We start from the raw sequence: 14,008 nt of genomic DNA, 5'->3' as shown, positions 1-14,008 counted from the left end.
ACATCTACAATATTTCGTCCTATACTTGAATACCAACTTCTATATACCTATCAAGAACCTCATGAAATATCTATGTTTAAATACCATCTTTCATACTGATCAATATTTCATCTTACCGAAAAACAACTAGCAAATATCTTTTTAAATACAGATCAAAACCGCTAATAACATTTACAATATTTTAAAGCATGAGGGAAGAAAATGTCTGTCTTGATGAGCAAACATCTCCAGCAAATATACTATTTCTCCTTTTCAGGTAATCAATTAAACTGGTGCAAATATGATATCCATGATTTAAAATTGTCACAGAACATTAATTTATATGATAATATACACACTTGGAAATAATATAGAGTTCAGTTTCTAATAGGGAATCATAGGACGTGTATTAAGTTTAGAACACTAAGAATTGCTGACCTTATGACAGAGCAATTTCTATGATGGCAGCTATTTAATTTCTTTTCGTGCGCTACAGAGAGTATCATCTAAGCCTCCGGATATGTGTTCCTGTTCAATGTAAAAATCGTCTTGTATCATTCTGAAATATAACCCGGTTCACATTTTGTCCACGTTACCAAAGCGTATAGTCCATTCAATAATACAAAGTCAATAACTGTTTAAAACGTTTACTTTATATGGGATGTTAACGTTTCAAGAAATCATGCATGTTTGCTTGTATGGATCAAAGAGGAAAAACACGTATTTAATGTTCTGTTTTGTGCGTGTCGGAGAGTAAGTATTCTTATTATCTGGATATGTGTTCCTGTTCAATGTAAAAATCGCCTTATATCATTTCTAGAAAATCACTCTTTTACATTTTGTTCGCACTGCGTTACCAAAGTGTCTATTCAATAATACAAACATATAAGTCAATACAAATTTAAAACGTATAATTTATACGAGATTTTAACTTTTCAAGAAATCATGGATGTTCGCTTGTACAGATCAAAGACCAATAAACACTACAATATGAACGCATTACCTATAACTGATCCTGTATTTAACATAATATATATGTACACATACACACACACATTCTTTAATCTGTTAAACTATAGACATATTGTATTTTTTTAGGCACAATTTTCATACATGTGTCATAGAGTAAACCATTTCAATAAGTTTCTGTAAAACTTCATATATTCAAACAACATAATTGTTTCCATATACATCCAAAGTGCACCGAAATTCTATCCCCTTTGTCTGTTTAATGTATTCAGCAATCATTCGGTGTAGCCCTTTTATCATAAACCCCCCTCAGGGCAGGACCCTTAATTCTCAATGCCATCAGTAAATGTCAATTAACATCTCCCCACGTCGGTGGATCTTATGTATGTACATGTGCACAGGTCAGTGACCTTGCACAACGTGGCGTAATGTCCCTATGCATAAAACCGGACTCACATGGTCAGTCAGGGAGACCATACAGGGAGACCAGTCAGAGACGACGCGACGAAACGGGCCCAGATCATCCACCGAACGGACTGTGCAGCTAGTCGAGGCTTCGGCCAAGGCCGTCGCCTCACCAACGACTACGTCGATGATGAAGAATCGCCGTCCGACTTCTGAATGCGTGTAAGTGACAGAGCGGGTCTCCACATAGGGAACATTGGCCACTAGGTCCCGATGTGCGTTCTGTCACGTGATTTCCATCTTATGTACCATTTCGACCATTATTATCCAACCATAATAAACATGGCTGCTGCTGTCTTCAACTATACTGCTGACTTTTGTCTTCCGCCTCTTGAACTACCATCCGAGAGTTCCACAACGAACGCTCTTGGACACATGTTACGTCAAATCACTTGACGTGTTTTAATTGTGTATGCTTCCCGTCAAATCAAGCTAGCTTGGATCGCCATGAGGACCAGAAACACACTCTCGGGGGAAGTATTAAAACCGTACTCATTCCTTCCCGTACAAACCCAATTGTGACTTGCCGCCAGAGTTATGTATGCTTATTTGAACAATCACATTTGGTCTTGCCTACTGAATGATGATTGTGTACTGACATAACTGTGCCAGCAGGTTCATTTTTCTTCTAGTATCAGTAATGTAGTGAGGTTGTTTCTGTTAGTTTTAACGTTGACAGATTTGGAAAGAATTTTGCAGTCTTCAGACAACGCACACAGTAGCTCGAAGTGCGCTATGTCGGCTGAGATTATTCACGTTGTAAACACACATGTGATATCTATGAACTCTGTTAGCGCTTTAAACACACTTTCGTGTGGAGTTTAGCGCAATATAAGAATCCATATTATTATTATCATTACTATTATTCTTTTATAGCACAATGCAATTCTGGTAATTTTCGATATTACCGAAAAGGTGATATGGCACTTGGTAATAAGAATCTGCAATCTCTGTTTTTAAAGGCATTTGAACGTTACTTCCGGAACATGGTGTCATATCTAAAAGATAATGACAGTATTTTCGGCTGTGTAATACTGACACTTATGCCCACTACAGTCAAAGGCCCTCGTGTCTTTCCGAGGATTAATGTGTTTTTTAGATGACATCCGATTTGAAATGCTACACAGTACAATAAGTCATGATTTACTGTACCGTGAAGCATTTCGAGTCAGGGGTCATCTCAAAAAAAATTTTAATCTTTAATCCTCGCAAAGACACAAGGGCCTGTGACTACAGTGACTACAGTGACTACAGTGACAACTGACTACACAGCGTCCACGTCTTGCTGCACAGCTTCGTTGATGTAAAAGTGGTTTGTTTCTTCCGACTGCATGATGGCTGCACTTTCTGAAACAAATATTGCCTTCCGTATCACCTTCGCCATGTATTTTACTTGCACGAACATAAATAACACGTGTTCATAGATACACATCTTACATGAAACAAAAAATACTTTCCACGTCACCTTCGTGATACTTTGCTGCACACAGAAAACATATGCAGCCACGCATACACAGAAGCATACACCGACACAAACACCCACTGACACAATACACAATATTCACACTTACACCCAGAGTATCAGACACATTCACACACAGACATATAATTATATCCCGTGTTATACATCTTGCGCATCGATTTATGCAATCGGGATACGATGACATGTGTCAACCAAGTCAGTGAGCCTGACCACCCGATTCCGTTAGTCGCCTCTTATGCCAAGCATGGATTGCTGAAGACCAAATCTAACCCGGATCATCACGGGTAAGCACGTCAACAGTGAGTGAGTTAGTGAGTATGGTTTCACGCCGCCTTTAGCAATATTCCAGCAAGATCACGGCGGGGGACACCAGAAATGGGCTTCACACATTGTGTCCATGTGGGGGGCATGGAGTGACGAGGGGCGAAAGCTTTAACCACTAGGCAACCCCACCGCCAGCACACGTCAACAGAGACTCACAGTATGTATATATAGAGAAACAAGTACCTTCCTTCTGTTTGTGTCTGCTTTTTGTCCACATTATAACGACGGCTGTTATGATGAGGATGCCTACTGCAGTACCACACACCGATCCAGCGACGACATAAAAGTGTTGCACATCAGGGGCTTCTGTGGGTATACAAGTATCAGCTTGAGATCATCAAAGCGATGATATGGGATGGGTGTTGTGGACGTACACCTTAGAATAGTTTCTTTGGTGGCTACAAAGATGTGGAGCACTATGCAATGATATAGCATGAAACGTGAGCTGTCAACAACGAATGTAAATGCATCCTCTGTATCTACAGGCCTTGGCCTCAGGAATCTTCTTCTAACCCCAGAATTCACTCCAGCGGTTCTCATTATCTTAGATACTCCGCTCTTGATTTTCAGTCATACTCCAATCTGCTTCTCGTCAATTTTTCAAAGTTGACATTCCTCTATCGTAATCAACCCGACATGTTGTTAATATCTACACCCGAACACTGACGCTGACTTTTAACAACGCATTGCTATTGGCCCTTTAGCGTGGCTAATTGTTGTAGGGTGGGTGGGTGGTGGGGTGTGGGGTGGGTGGTGGTGGTGAGCAGAATATCCTCCATTTTGTTTTTATGACGTAACATAGGTGTGACCTTTGTGTGACCTAATCGATTGTTGAGCCACACCCTCCCCTTTCCGGTCCAGGTGTGTGTGTCACCTTCAGGTTCACTTTAGTGGTATTATTTTATGAGTTTGCCGACTCGAGTGTTCACACAGCTTAGACTAATGCTTAGTATCTGAATATATATATATATAATTTTGATAGTAACAAACAAGCCTGTTTAAATTGAAAAGGATCCCTAAGGACACCAGAGATTCAGAACCTGAGGAAATCTAGACTTGCTTTATTTAGGGCTTTAGCACTGCAGAGAGGGCATGTGGCAGTACGGAAAATAATGTGGTTCAGGGACTGTGAGACAGACTAAGCATACGTGTTCAACGTAGAATTAATATCACACAATGAGGGGGAATTTAGCTGCTATTTATGAGGTCAAAATATCACAGCGCATTTTGTTAAATCAAAGTTTAATATACGCTGTCACACAAGGAACAAGTCTTAATGTTTCGATATCTGTCAACAATAAACGGTTGTAGCAAATAAATTTCATGTGGGCCTGTATATGTGTGAAATAGAGGGCGCTGTCTATTCACTACTGTGAGTACTAACAGCAGAATCGCTTGCTCACTGAGCCGTAACTGAAGAGACATGTGACAGCTGTGATTGGATGAAATAGTGTAAGGTGTTATGTTTGTTAAAAGCACCTCCATCCAGTCATTAAAACTGACCACAATGTTTAAGTATTTAATGCTGTCATTTGTATCACTTATGCTTATGCGTGTACAGATATGTCCAAGTAGGTGACAGTTGGTGCGGACCTGGGAGGGTTGATGTGTTTAGCTTCCTGTGTGTGGCTTCCTGTGCTCGCCGGTTCAAATTGACCAGAAATTGTTTTATTGTAATTTATTGTTCAGACTGTAATCATGAGTACATGGTTGGTGATAATTTTCAGCATGGTGTAGTGTCACAAACGGTCAGGTTCCGCTGTTTAAAGGTCAGACTGTAATCATGAGTACATGGCATGGATAATTTTCAATGTGATGTTGAATGTATGCTCACAAGTGGTCAGCTTCCGTTATGTAGGGAGACAAGTGTCTGACCGGAATTAAATACAGGAAATAGTAAGCAGTTGAGGAGTGATGGTCACTGAATATCTCAAGTAGTTTGGTTGTGCAGTGATGAAATGATTTAGCATTTGTCATATATATTACTGGATAAGAAATATGTGTTCTCCTGTAAAACTTTCACTTTTACTCAACATTTTAAAACTTTTACTCTCAAATTGCAAACATAAAAAACACCCATCTTATGTCCATGTTTATGACAATTATTTGACATCATGTGACACATAGGTTACTCACATGCCTATCGTCACATTTGTTTTGAAACCACAGTTTGTCAATACACTTAGAGATGAGGCCATTCAAAATGCCTGGTTGTTTGATAGAGCACTGGCTTAGTACATCTGGTACACCCGTCTTAGGTTTGTCAATCCGGGGAAAGAGCATGTATGACCATCCTGGCAGCGATGTTGAAAGCTACACCAAGCCCAAGGTCAATGTAGATATCTATATAACAGGCTACAATGGCTATCTATCTTCATTTAGCCGTGGACCAGTGACAGTGACGCATCACCTCAAGCCGCTCCCATTTTCATCATGAATAATCCACAATACAAACTCTTCGTACCCGATGCCGAAAAATGGACACGATTTTACATGCTCAGGGCTGAAGGGAAGGAGATCCTTATCATTCTATAATGCGTGGAGGAGAAAAATCTGCCATGATGTCTGTCGATCGATATTTGGAACTGTATGACCCAGAGTGGAAGAAAGATAAACCAAAAGAAACCTCAGAACAACCTAAGATTAATTTTGTTACCCCTACTCAACAAGTGGTCGAACAAGCCAAGGCTCTTATTCAGATGCAGAAGAAAGGGGGATCTAAAGTTGGAAGTTCCTCCCAGAGTCCCATGAAGAAACGGAAGATGACTTTTTAGATAAAAGCAGTCAGTAGACAGGTTCCCTGCCATTTAGACTCGGACCACCATGCAGTCAACAACGTATCCCGTGTGCTATCAGACCTTTTCCAGGACAGACAATATGTTGAGACATAGAAGACAGAAACATCAACAACTCTCTCCTCCTCCTCCACCACCACATCAACAACTCTCTCCTCCTCCACCACCACAAGCATCACCACCACCACCTCATGGACCTCCTCTTCCATTAATGCCGACTTGGCAACATCATCATCAGCATCAGCAACTACAGCAGCAGCAGCAGCAGCAGCAACCATTGCAACCACATTCATCAGAAAGTACTACCCAGTCATGGGAAGAATTTAGGCTCCTACATACATTTACCATGATCGTCTCAGGGCCATTCTCCTGTGGGAAAACCTACTTAGTGAAACAGCTTCTAGATTTGATGAACATTAAACCTTATCCTGAACATATTATATGGCTCTACAAACGATGGCAGCCACTGTATAACACCATTCAAGGCTGTGTTTACCGATACGCTGAATTTCATCAAGGCATTCCTTCTCATCTCGAAAAGGATGCATTTCTGGACCCCCATGTGGTGAACGTGGTTATCCTCGATGACTTAATGTCGACAGCGAGCAAAGATCAACTCATTACAGATCTGTTAAAGGAAGGAAGTCATCATCGTAATCTCTCAGTGATCGCCTTGAACCAGAATTTGTTTTTCAGTAAGGATCCCACACAACGAAGAAACTGTCATTATCTGTTTCTGTTCAACAACCCTATTGACCAACAACCCATCATGACTTTGGTGAGGCAAATGTATCCAGGTAACACAGACCATTTCATGGAGCCATTTCAAAGGGCTACCCAGAAGCCTTATGGCTACTTGTTGGTTGATCTAAAACCCCAAACACCTCCCCATTTGCGACTTTGTTCCAACGTATTCAGTTTAAAAGGAGGCCTCCAAGCTAGGACAATTCAGTCCGAGTTAGACGTTCAGAGTAAACAGACGTGTGAAGAAAACCTCCCAACAATGCCATCTTGTGATGACTGTTGACTCGTGTTTCAAGACGTGCATGATTTGCAAAAAACACAGAAGAAACTGGTGTCCTGAAAAGTCTTCAGTGGGTCCACCTGGAATACCCCAAGTTAAAAGGAAATGGGAGGAAGACGATAACTTCCTGATATGAAGAGACCACGTCCTCTGTCAGATTGTGACTATTGTGGTCAAGTGTTTAGCAATAACCACAACTTACAAAGACATTTACGTGATAAACAATGTCCTGAAATGGAAACTGATGATGATGATGAATCATTAAACGATGTCACACATGGCAACAGGAAAATAACATAGTTGATCTCGAGGAGCAAGGTATAAGACAAATGTATTCACGGACGCTTGAGCTGAATAAAGACTTTTTTGGATGAGAAACGACAGCTATACACGAAAAGAGGGTTACACGAAGACATGATACAAGCCAAACTGAAGAAATTCATCTGGAGCACGTTTAAAGAGACGTATGCCCGATTTATTACTTATCTGTATCATATGCAGTTGGGTCCAAAGACACAAGGAATACTGAAACGAGTACAAGACACAAGTAATCTGTATCATGACGTGTTTTCCAAACTGTACCAATATAAATCTTGGGTAGAAGACTTAATTGATGATGATTATGAAGACATGACATATGATGTAGAGAGTGAAGGGCAGGACGTTGAGGAAGGGCAATCATACAATTAGCACAAAATGTAAAGTAGACATTTGGGAGAGCTCCTATCCTAAAGCCTACTCATTTGAAACGGAGCTAATAAACAATGAAATCTGTATATCTTCCTTGTTTCTTAATGTATTGTACCCGTGAAGGTGCGGGTTAGAATGAACCTTCAGTAACCCATTCTTGTAGTAAGAGGCGACGAACGGCATGTGAGTAACCTATGTGTCACATGATGTCAAATAAGTGTCATAAACATGGACATAAGATGGGTGTTTTTTATGTTTGCAATTTGAGAGTAAAAGTTTTAAAATGTTGAGTAAAAGTGAAGGTTTTACAGGAGAACACATATTTCTTATCCAGTAATATATATGACAAATGCTAAATCATTTCATCACTGCACAACCAAACTACTTGAGATATTCAGTGACCATCACTCCTCAACTGCTTACTATTTCCTGTATTTAATTCCGGTCAGACACTTGTCTCCCTACATAACGGAAGCTGACCACTTGTGAGCATACATTCAACATCACATTGAAAATTATCCATGCCATGTACTCATGATTACAGTCTGACCTTTAAACAGCGGAAGCTGACCGTATGTGACACTACACCACGCTGAAAATTATCACCAACCATGTACACATGATTACAGTCTGACCTTTAAATTACAATAAAACAATTTCTGGTCAACTTGAACCGGCTAGAGCACAGGAAGCCACACACAGGAAGCTAAACACATCAACCCTCCCAGGTCCGCACCAACTGTCACCTACTTGAACATATCTGTACACGCATAAGCATAAGTGATACAAATGACAGCATTAAATACTTAAAATGGTGGTCAGTTTTAATGACTGGATGGAGGTGCTTTTAACAAACATAACACCTTACACTATTTCATCCAATCACAGCTGTCACATGTCTCTTCAGTTACGGCTCAGTGAGCAAGCGATTCTGCTGTTAGTACTCACAGTAGTGAATAGACAGCGTCCTCTATTTCACGCATATACGGGCCCACATGAAATTTAACAGCTACAACCGTTTATTGTTGACAGATATCGAAACATTAAGACTTGTTCCTTGTGTGACAGCGTATTTTAAACTTTGATTTAACAAAATGCGCTGTGATATTTTGACCTTATAAATAGCAGCTAAATTCCCCCTCATTGTGTGATATTAATTCTACGTTGAACACGTTTGCTTAGTCTGTCTCACAGTCCCTGAACCACATTATTTTCCCTACTGCCACATGCCCTCTCTGCAGTGCTAAAGCCCTAAATAAAGCAAGTCTAGATTTCCTCAGGTTCTGAATCTCTGGTGTCCTTAGGGCTCCTTTTCAATTTAAACAGGCTTGTTTGTTACTATCAAAATTATATATATATTCAGATACTAAGCATTAGTCTAACGCTGTGTGAACACTCGAGTCGGCAAACTCATAAAATAATACCACTAAGGTGAACCTGAAGGTCACACACACACCTGGACCGGAAAGGGGAGGGTGGGGCTCAACAATCGATTAGGGTTCACACAAAGGTCACACCTATGTTACGTCATAAAAACAAAATGGAGGATATTCTAATGAAAATCAAGAACATTCTGATTGGTCCACTAGACTGAGTAATAAATCAAATTGGCTCATGAAAATCAATTGCGGATAATTTAAGATCTCGAGAACTACCGAAATGGATCTAGACGTTAGCATAGGTTTACAATGATGCTATTACTGACGATACAGAGTATTGCAGATATAGCTGAGACTCAAAACATGAGCTATTCAGCGTTTTGTACCTTTGCCATGCTCTTCCGCTGTCTTGTTTCCAGCTGTTTGAGTTTGTTCAAGTGTTGCAATGGTTGACGTAGATACAGATGTATATGGATATATCCGTTTTGCTGCAGTTGTTGATCTACTTGTAGTTGTCGACGATGAAACGCCATGTTTAGCTGAAGATGTTGCCATGCTTGACGATGAAGATGGCGAAGTAGAAGTAGAGGTCGTTGGGATGGTAGATGTTGGTACAGATGTCGAGACATGTGTGGTAGGCAATGATGGAGATGACAGCAAAGGAGCTGAAGAATTCATTCCTGCAAAATGCATTCAGAAATGCGTTGGTTTAACTTCTGTTAGCAAAATTCTGAGAAAATAAGAACAACCGGTAGGAATGTGTACTCACTTAAATTTGGGTCGGTGGGGTAGCCTAGTGGTTAAGGCGTTCGCTCGTCACGCCGAAGACCCGGGTTCGATTCCCCACATGGGTACAATGTGTTAAGCCCATTTCTGGTGTCCCCCGCCGTGATATTGCTGGAATATTGCTAAAAGCGGCGTAAAACCAAACTCACTCACTCACTCACTCACTCACTCACTCACTCACTCACTCACTTAAATTTAGGTAGGGTCAGAAGAAATTAACGCTGCAAAGTTGGCCTTCAACATTTCTATTTACAAACACGTTGAACCTACATGAATTCATCTGGTTATCTGAAGTTCGACACAACCGAACTATAGAACGGATACATAGGTGCCATTCATCTATTTCGAGACAAGTGTACGTTCGACACTTCAAAATTCAACAGAAAGATGTTTGACAAAGTTGATCTTCTTTACCGCCCGTGGGGACTCGGTGTAGCGGCAACTAACCGCACACTTATGTCAATATCTGGTCCTTGAAAACGCTAAACTTGAAACAAATCATGAGTTGTTCGTGGCCCATTCGACTAAAGCCTCGTATTTCACTTCACTCTACACAGTTGTTTGGATGCGACATAGGTGCCAGGCGTGCCCAAGGGAGACAACTATGTAGAGCGAACTGCAACGCTTTAGACGACTGGACACCCGCGGAGATGAGTCACTCACGTATAGTGATGTTGTTGCTTCTTTCCTCCACTTCGCACCACCACACAGATTCGTCGTCAATGTCGGAGTCAACCATGAGGGTAACGTTGTGCTGGTTGCCATGGCAACTGACACTGACACGCCCCGACAGGTACTCGTTGAACAGCTCCTTGTTCAGTATGGACGCATTGCTCAAGGATGAACAAGATGGGATGGTGACGAAGATGGGGTCGCCATTTCGAAACCAGTTGTTGTCGTGTTCTTCCTCCGTGTTGTTGCACGTCAGAATGAGGGGCTCCCCGTCTGTGGCTACCGAGGGGACGCTGGTCAGCTCTATAGAACCTGGTCATATATACACCTAAGTATTACCTGCTGTAGCCTATGTCTATAACGTGAGTTTTACGTCGTTTTTTGCAATATTCGAGGAATATCACAGCGGGGGACACCAGAAATGGGCTTCACACACTGTGCCCATGTGGGGAATCGAACCCGAACAAAAGCATTAACCTCTGGGCTACCTCACCGCCACTATATTGAACATGTGACAAGAACGAACCTTCGACAGAGGAGCAGCTGGATACAGCGTACTGTTGTTTTACTTCCTCCATAGTATGGTCGAAATGCGTATTACAACGGATATAACGAACTAACATTATTGGTCTCTTTGAGTTCACTGTAGCCGTAGTTTACTGCATGTAATAATCTATAATAGAGGAATAATCACTCCATGCACAGTTTGTGTATGACGACACGGCATTGTAATATATGATAGGGCATAAAAATTATATATAAAACATCGGTTGAAATATCAAATGTCCGGGAAAATCTAACAGCCAACTAGTTGTCTATCAACAGATGATTTTTTTCCAATGTTAATAAGGCTCGTAACATATCTTTGCCCAGCGAATGATCACGAGAAGAGTGTGATTCCAGCTTACTTGTGATTGGTTAGTTGTTTAACGCCGCACTCAGCAATATTCCAGCTATATCTCGGTATTACTTGTGAATCCTTCATGCCCAGTGGCCACGAATCAGGATTATAGATTCTCAGAGACAGGATGGCATACAAACACAGAGTTGGCATAGATACATACATACACATATTTAACGTACATACAGACATACAGTGACAAACACAGGTTTAACTTACATAAAGAGGTACACACATTTAACATACACACAGACACAAAAACACAAATGACATACACACACAGACCAACACAGGTAAATCTACCTAGACAAATACACGGAAATGACATATACAAACATTTGACATGCTACATACAGAAATACGCACAGATTTGATATATTTTACAAAGACATACATACACACAGATTTGACATGCCTGCAGTGCAAAGCATACATTTGACGTGCATACAGAAAAAACAGACAGACAGATTTGACATACAGAAGCAGGCAAACGTTTAACGTACATACAGACATACATACACACTGATTGGACTTAATGTTGTGCCAAACGCACACTTGACGTACATATAGACATACATACACACAGATTGGACATAATGCAGTGCCAAACGCACACTTGACTTACATGCTGACATACATACACACAAATTAGGCATACAGAGGCAAGCAAACGTTTGACATACATATAGACATACATACACACAGATTGGACATAATGCAGTGCCAAACGCACACTTGACGTTCATGCTGACATACATACACACAGATTGGACATAATGCAGCGCCAAACGCACACTTGACGTACATACAGACATACATACACACAGATTGGACATAATGCAGTGCCAAACGCACACTTGACGTACATGCTGACATACATACACACAAATTAGGCATACAGAGGCAAGCAAACGTTTGACATACATATAGACATACATACACACAGATTGGACATAATGCAGTGCCAAGCACACTTGACGTACATGCTGACAGACATACACACAAATTTGGCATACAGAAGCAAGCAAACGTTTGACATACATATAGACATATATACACACAGATTGGACATAATGCAGTGCCAAACACACACTTGACGTGACCGACTCCGTTGGGTAGTGGTTAGAGCGTCCGCTCGGAGAGCGGAAGGTCGCGGGTGCTATCCCCGACCGCGTCATACCAAAAGACGTTAAAATATGGTACTTGTTGGTCCCTGTCTGGCGCTCGGCATTAATAAGTACAACAAGGACTGGTCGGCGCGGAGTAAGTATAATGTGTCTGAGTGGGGTATTCATGCTTCACTGCGGCATGGTATCTCAGTGGGCCAGCACTATAAAACCAGCTTAAGTCTAGGCTAGTACAAGCAGCCGCACAAACACATACACACGCATGCACGTCTTCATATGAGCGAAATATTCTCAAGCACGGCGTAAAACTCAATTTCACCTCACCTCACACTTGACGCACATATAGACATACATACACACATATTTGACATAATGTAGTGCCAAACGCACATTTGACGTACATACAGACAAACATACACACGGACTTGACATACAGAAGGAAGCAAACGTTTGGCGAACATATACACACATACATAAACACAGCGTTTACATACATATGACACTGAAGAAACAATAGCATAAAAGCGGGAAGCCAACCAGTTCAAAGGTCACACACCAAATTAGAAAAGTTCTACTAATTACTTACAAAACCCTAGTAGGTGAAAATCCAATCCTAAGAGGAAGAAAAGAACACACTGTAGGCTGAATGCATTCATTGTTCACCTGTAAATGTGTTTCATCATTGTGAAACCAGTACACATTGAAATCTGGAACACCAAGATAGATACGTAGTTATGTTGTTTGAACGAGATCAACACACCACGCCAGGTTGTGTGGCTATGTTCAGATGTTAATGATACATGTTATTGATGACAGGGTGAAGAGAGACAAAACAATTTCCTTTATCTACAGCGATGTTTTTAAAAACTTTTACAAGGGAATTAATTAGCATGTGTTCATTGAGGGGCGGCTGGTAGCCTATTGGTTACAGCGTTCGTTCGTATTTTCAGAAACTATGTTAGTCTAGTTATTAGTCAATAAGTATTTGCTTTATACTTCGTTGTTATTTAAAGCCACATTCAGCATTCCAGGTATAAATTACCGCCAAACAAACGGGTGATTGATATTGAAAGTAACTATCCACGCCATCGCCGTAGATTGGCACTCTTTTATCCGGACTAACCGATTTGAATCTTTTCACAGATTACTGCGGATCAGTTCTAAAACGAAGTATGTTAGGATATCAGGGTGTTTACTAATAATGATTGACCCGAAGAACCTGGTTCCATTCCCCACATTGGTACAGTGTGTGAATCCCATTTCTGTTGTCTCAAGTATTGCTGGAATATTGCTATCAGGGGCGTAAAGCTATATTTACTTACTCATTCACTGTGTTTATTTATCTGTCATGACACCGAAACTGAATGTCCTCGTATACTGCCCCAGTGATACACAAACAAGATGAGTGAGTGAG

The 14,008-nt window shown here is 40.9% G+C and overlaps 1 protein-coding gene across 1 annotated transcript; it reads right to left on the bottom strand.

Annotated features, from left to right (window-relative positions):
* Positions 1 to 1,837: 1,837 nt before the first annotated feature.
* Positions 1,838 to 13,279, bottom strand: LOC124256851 (uncharacterized serine-rich protein C215.13-like). Its single transcript, XM_046690817.1, has 5 exons — positions 13,181 to 13,279; positions 10,558 to 10,878; positions 9,495 to 9,788; positions 3,404 to 3,526; positions 1,838 to 2,760 (listed from the first exon to the last, which is right to left on the bottom strand). The coding sequence occupies exons 1-5, from the start codon at positions 13,248 to 13,250 to the stop codon at positions 2,678 to 2,680; spliced, it is 891 nt and encodes a 296-aa protein (XP_046546773.1). The 5' UTR covers positions 13,251 to 13,279; the 3' UTR covers positions 1,838 to 2,677.
* Between the last annotated feature and the right edge of the window lie 729 nt (positions 13,280 to 14,008).

The sequence above is a fragment of the Haliotis rubra genome, unplaced genomic scaffold (assembly GCF_003918875.1).
Source record: "Haliotis rubra isolate DU_JTF1 unplaced genomic scaffold, ASM391887v1 Scf64, whole genome shotgun sequence".
NCBI lineage: Eukaryota > Metazoa > Mollusca > Gastropoda > Lepetellida > Haliotidae > Haliotis > Haliotis rubra.
The sequence above is the reverse complement of the archived record's forward strand: the minus strand, read 5'-3'. Positions and strand labels throughout refer to the sequence as shown.

Excerpts from the sequence above, each read along its gene's own strand:
- LOC124256851 (XM_046690817.1), bottom strand. The coding sequence starts at position 13,250 with ATGAATGCATTCAGCCTACAGTGTGTTCTTTTCTTCCTCTTAGGATTG. Across the intron at positions 10,879-13,180 it reads TTTTCACCTACTAGGGTTTT|GTTCTATAGAGCTGACCAGC; the intron begins GTAAGTAATTAG and ends ATATATGACCAG. Across the intron at positions 9,789-10,557 it reads AAGCAACAACATCACTATAC|GAATGAATTCTTCAGCTCCT; the intron begins GTGAGTGACTCA and ends TGCATTTTGCAG.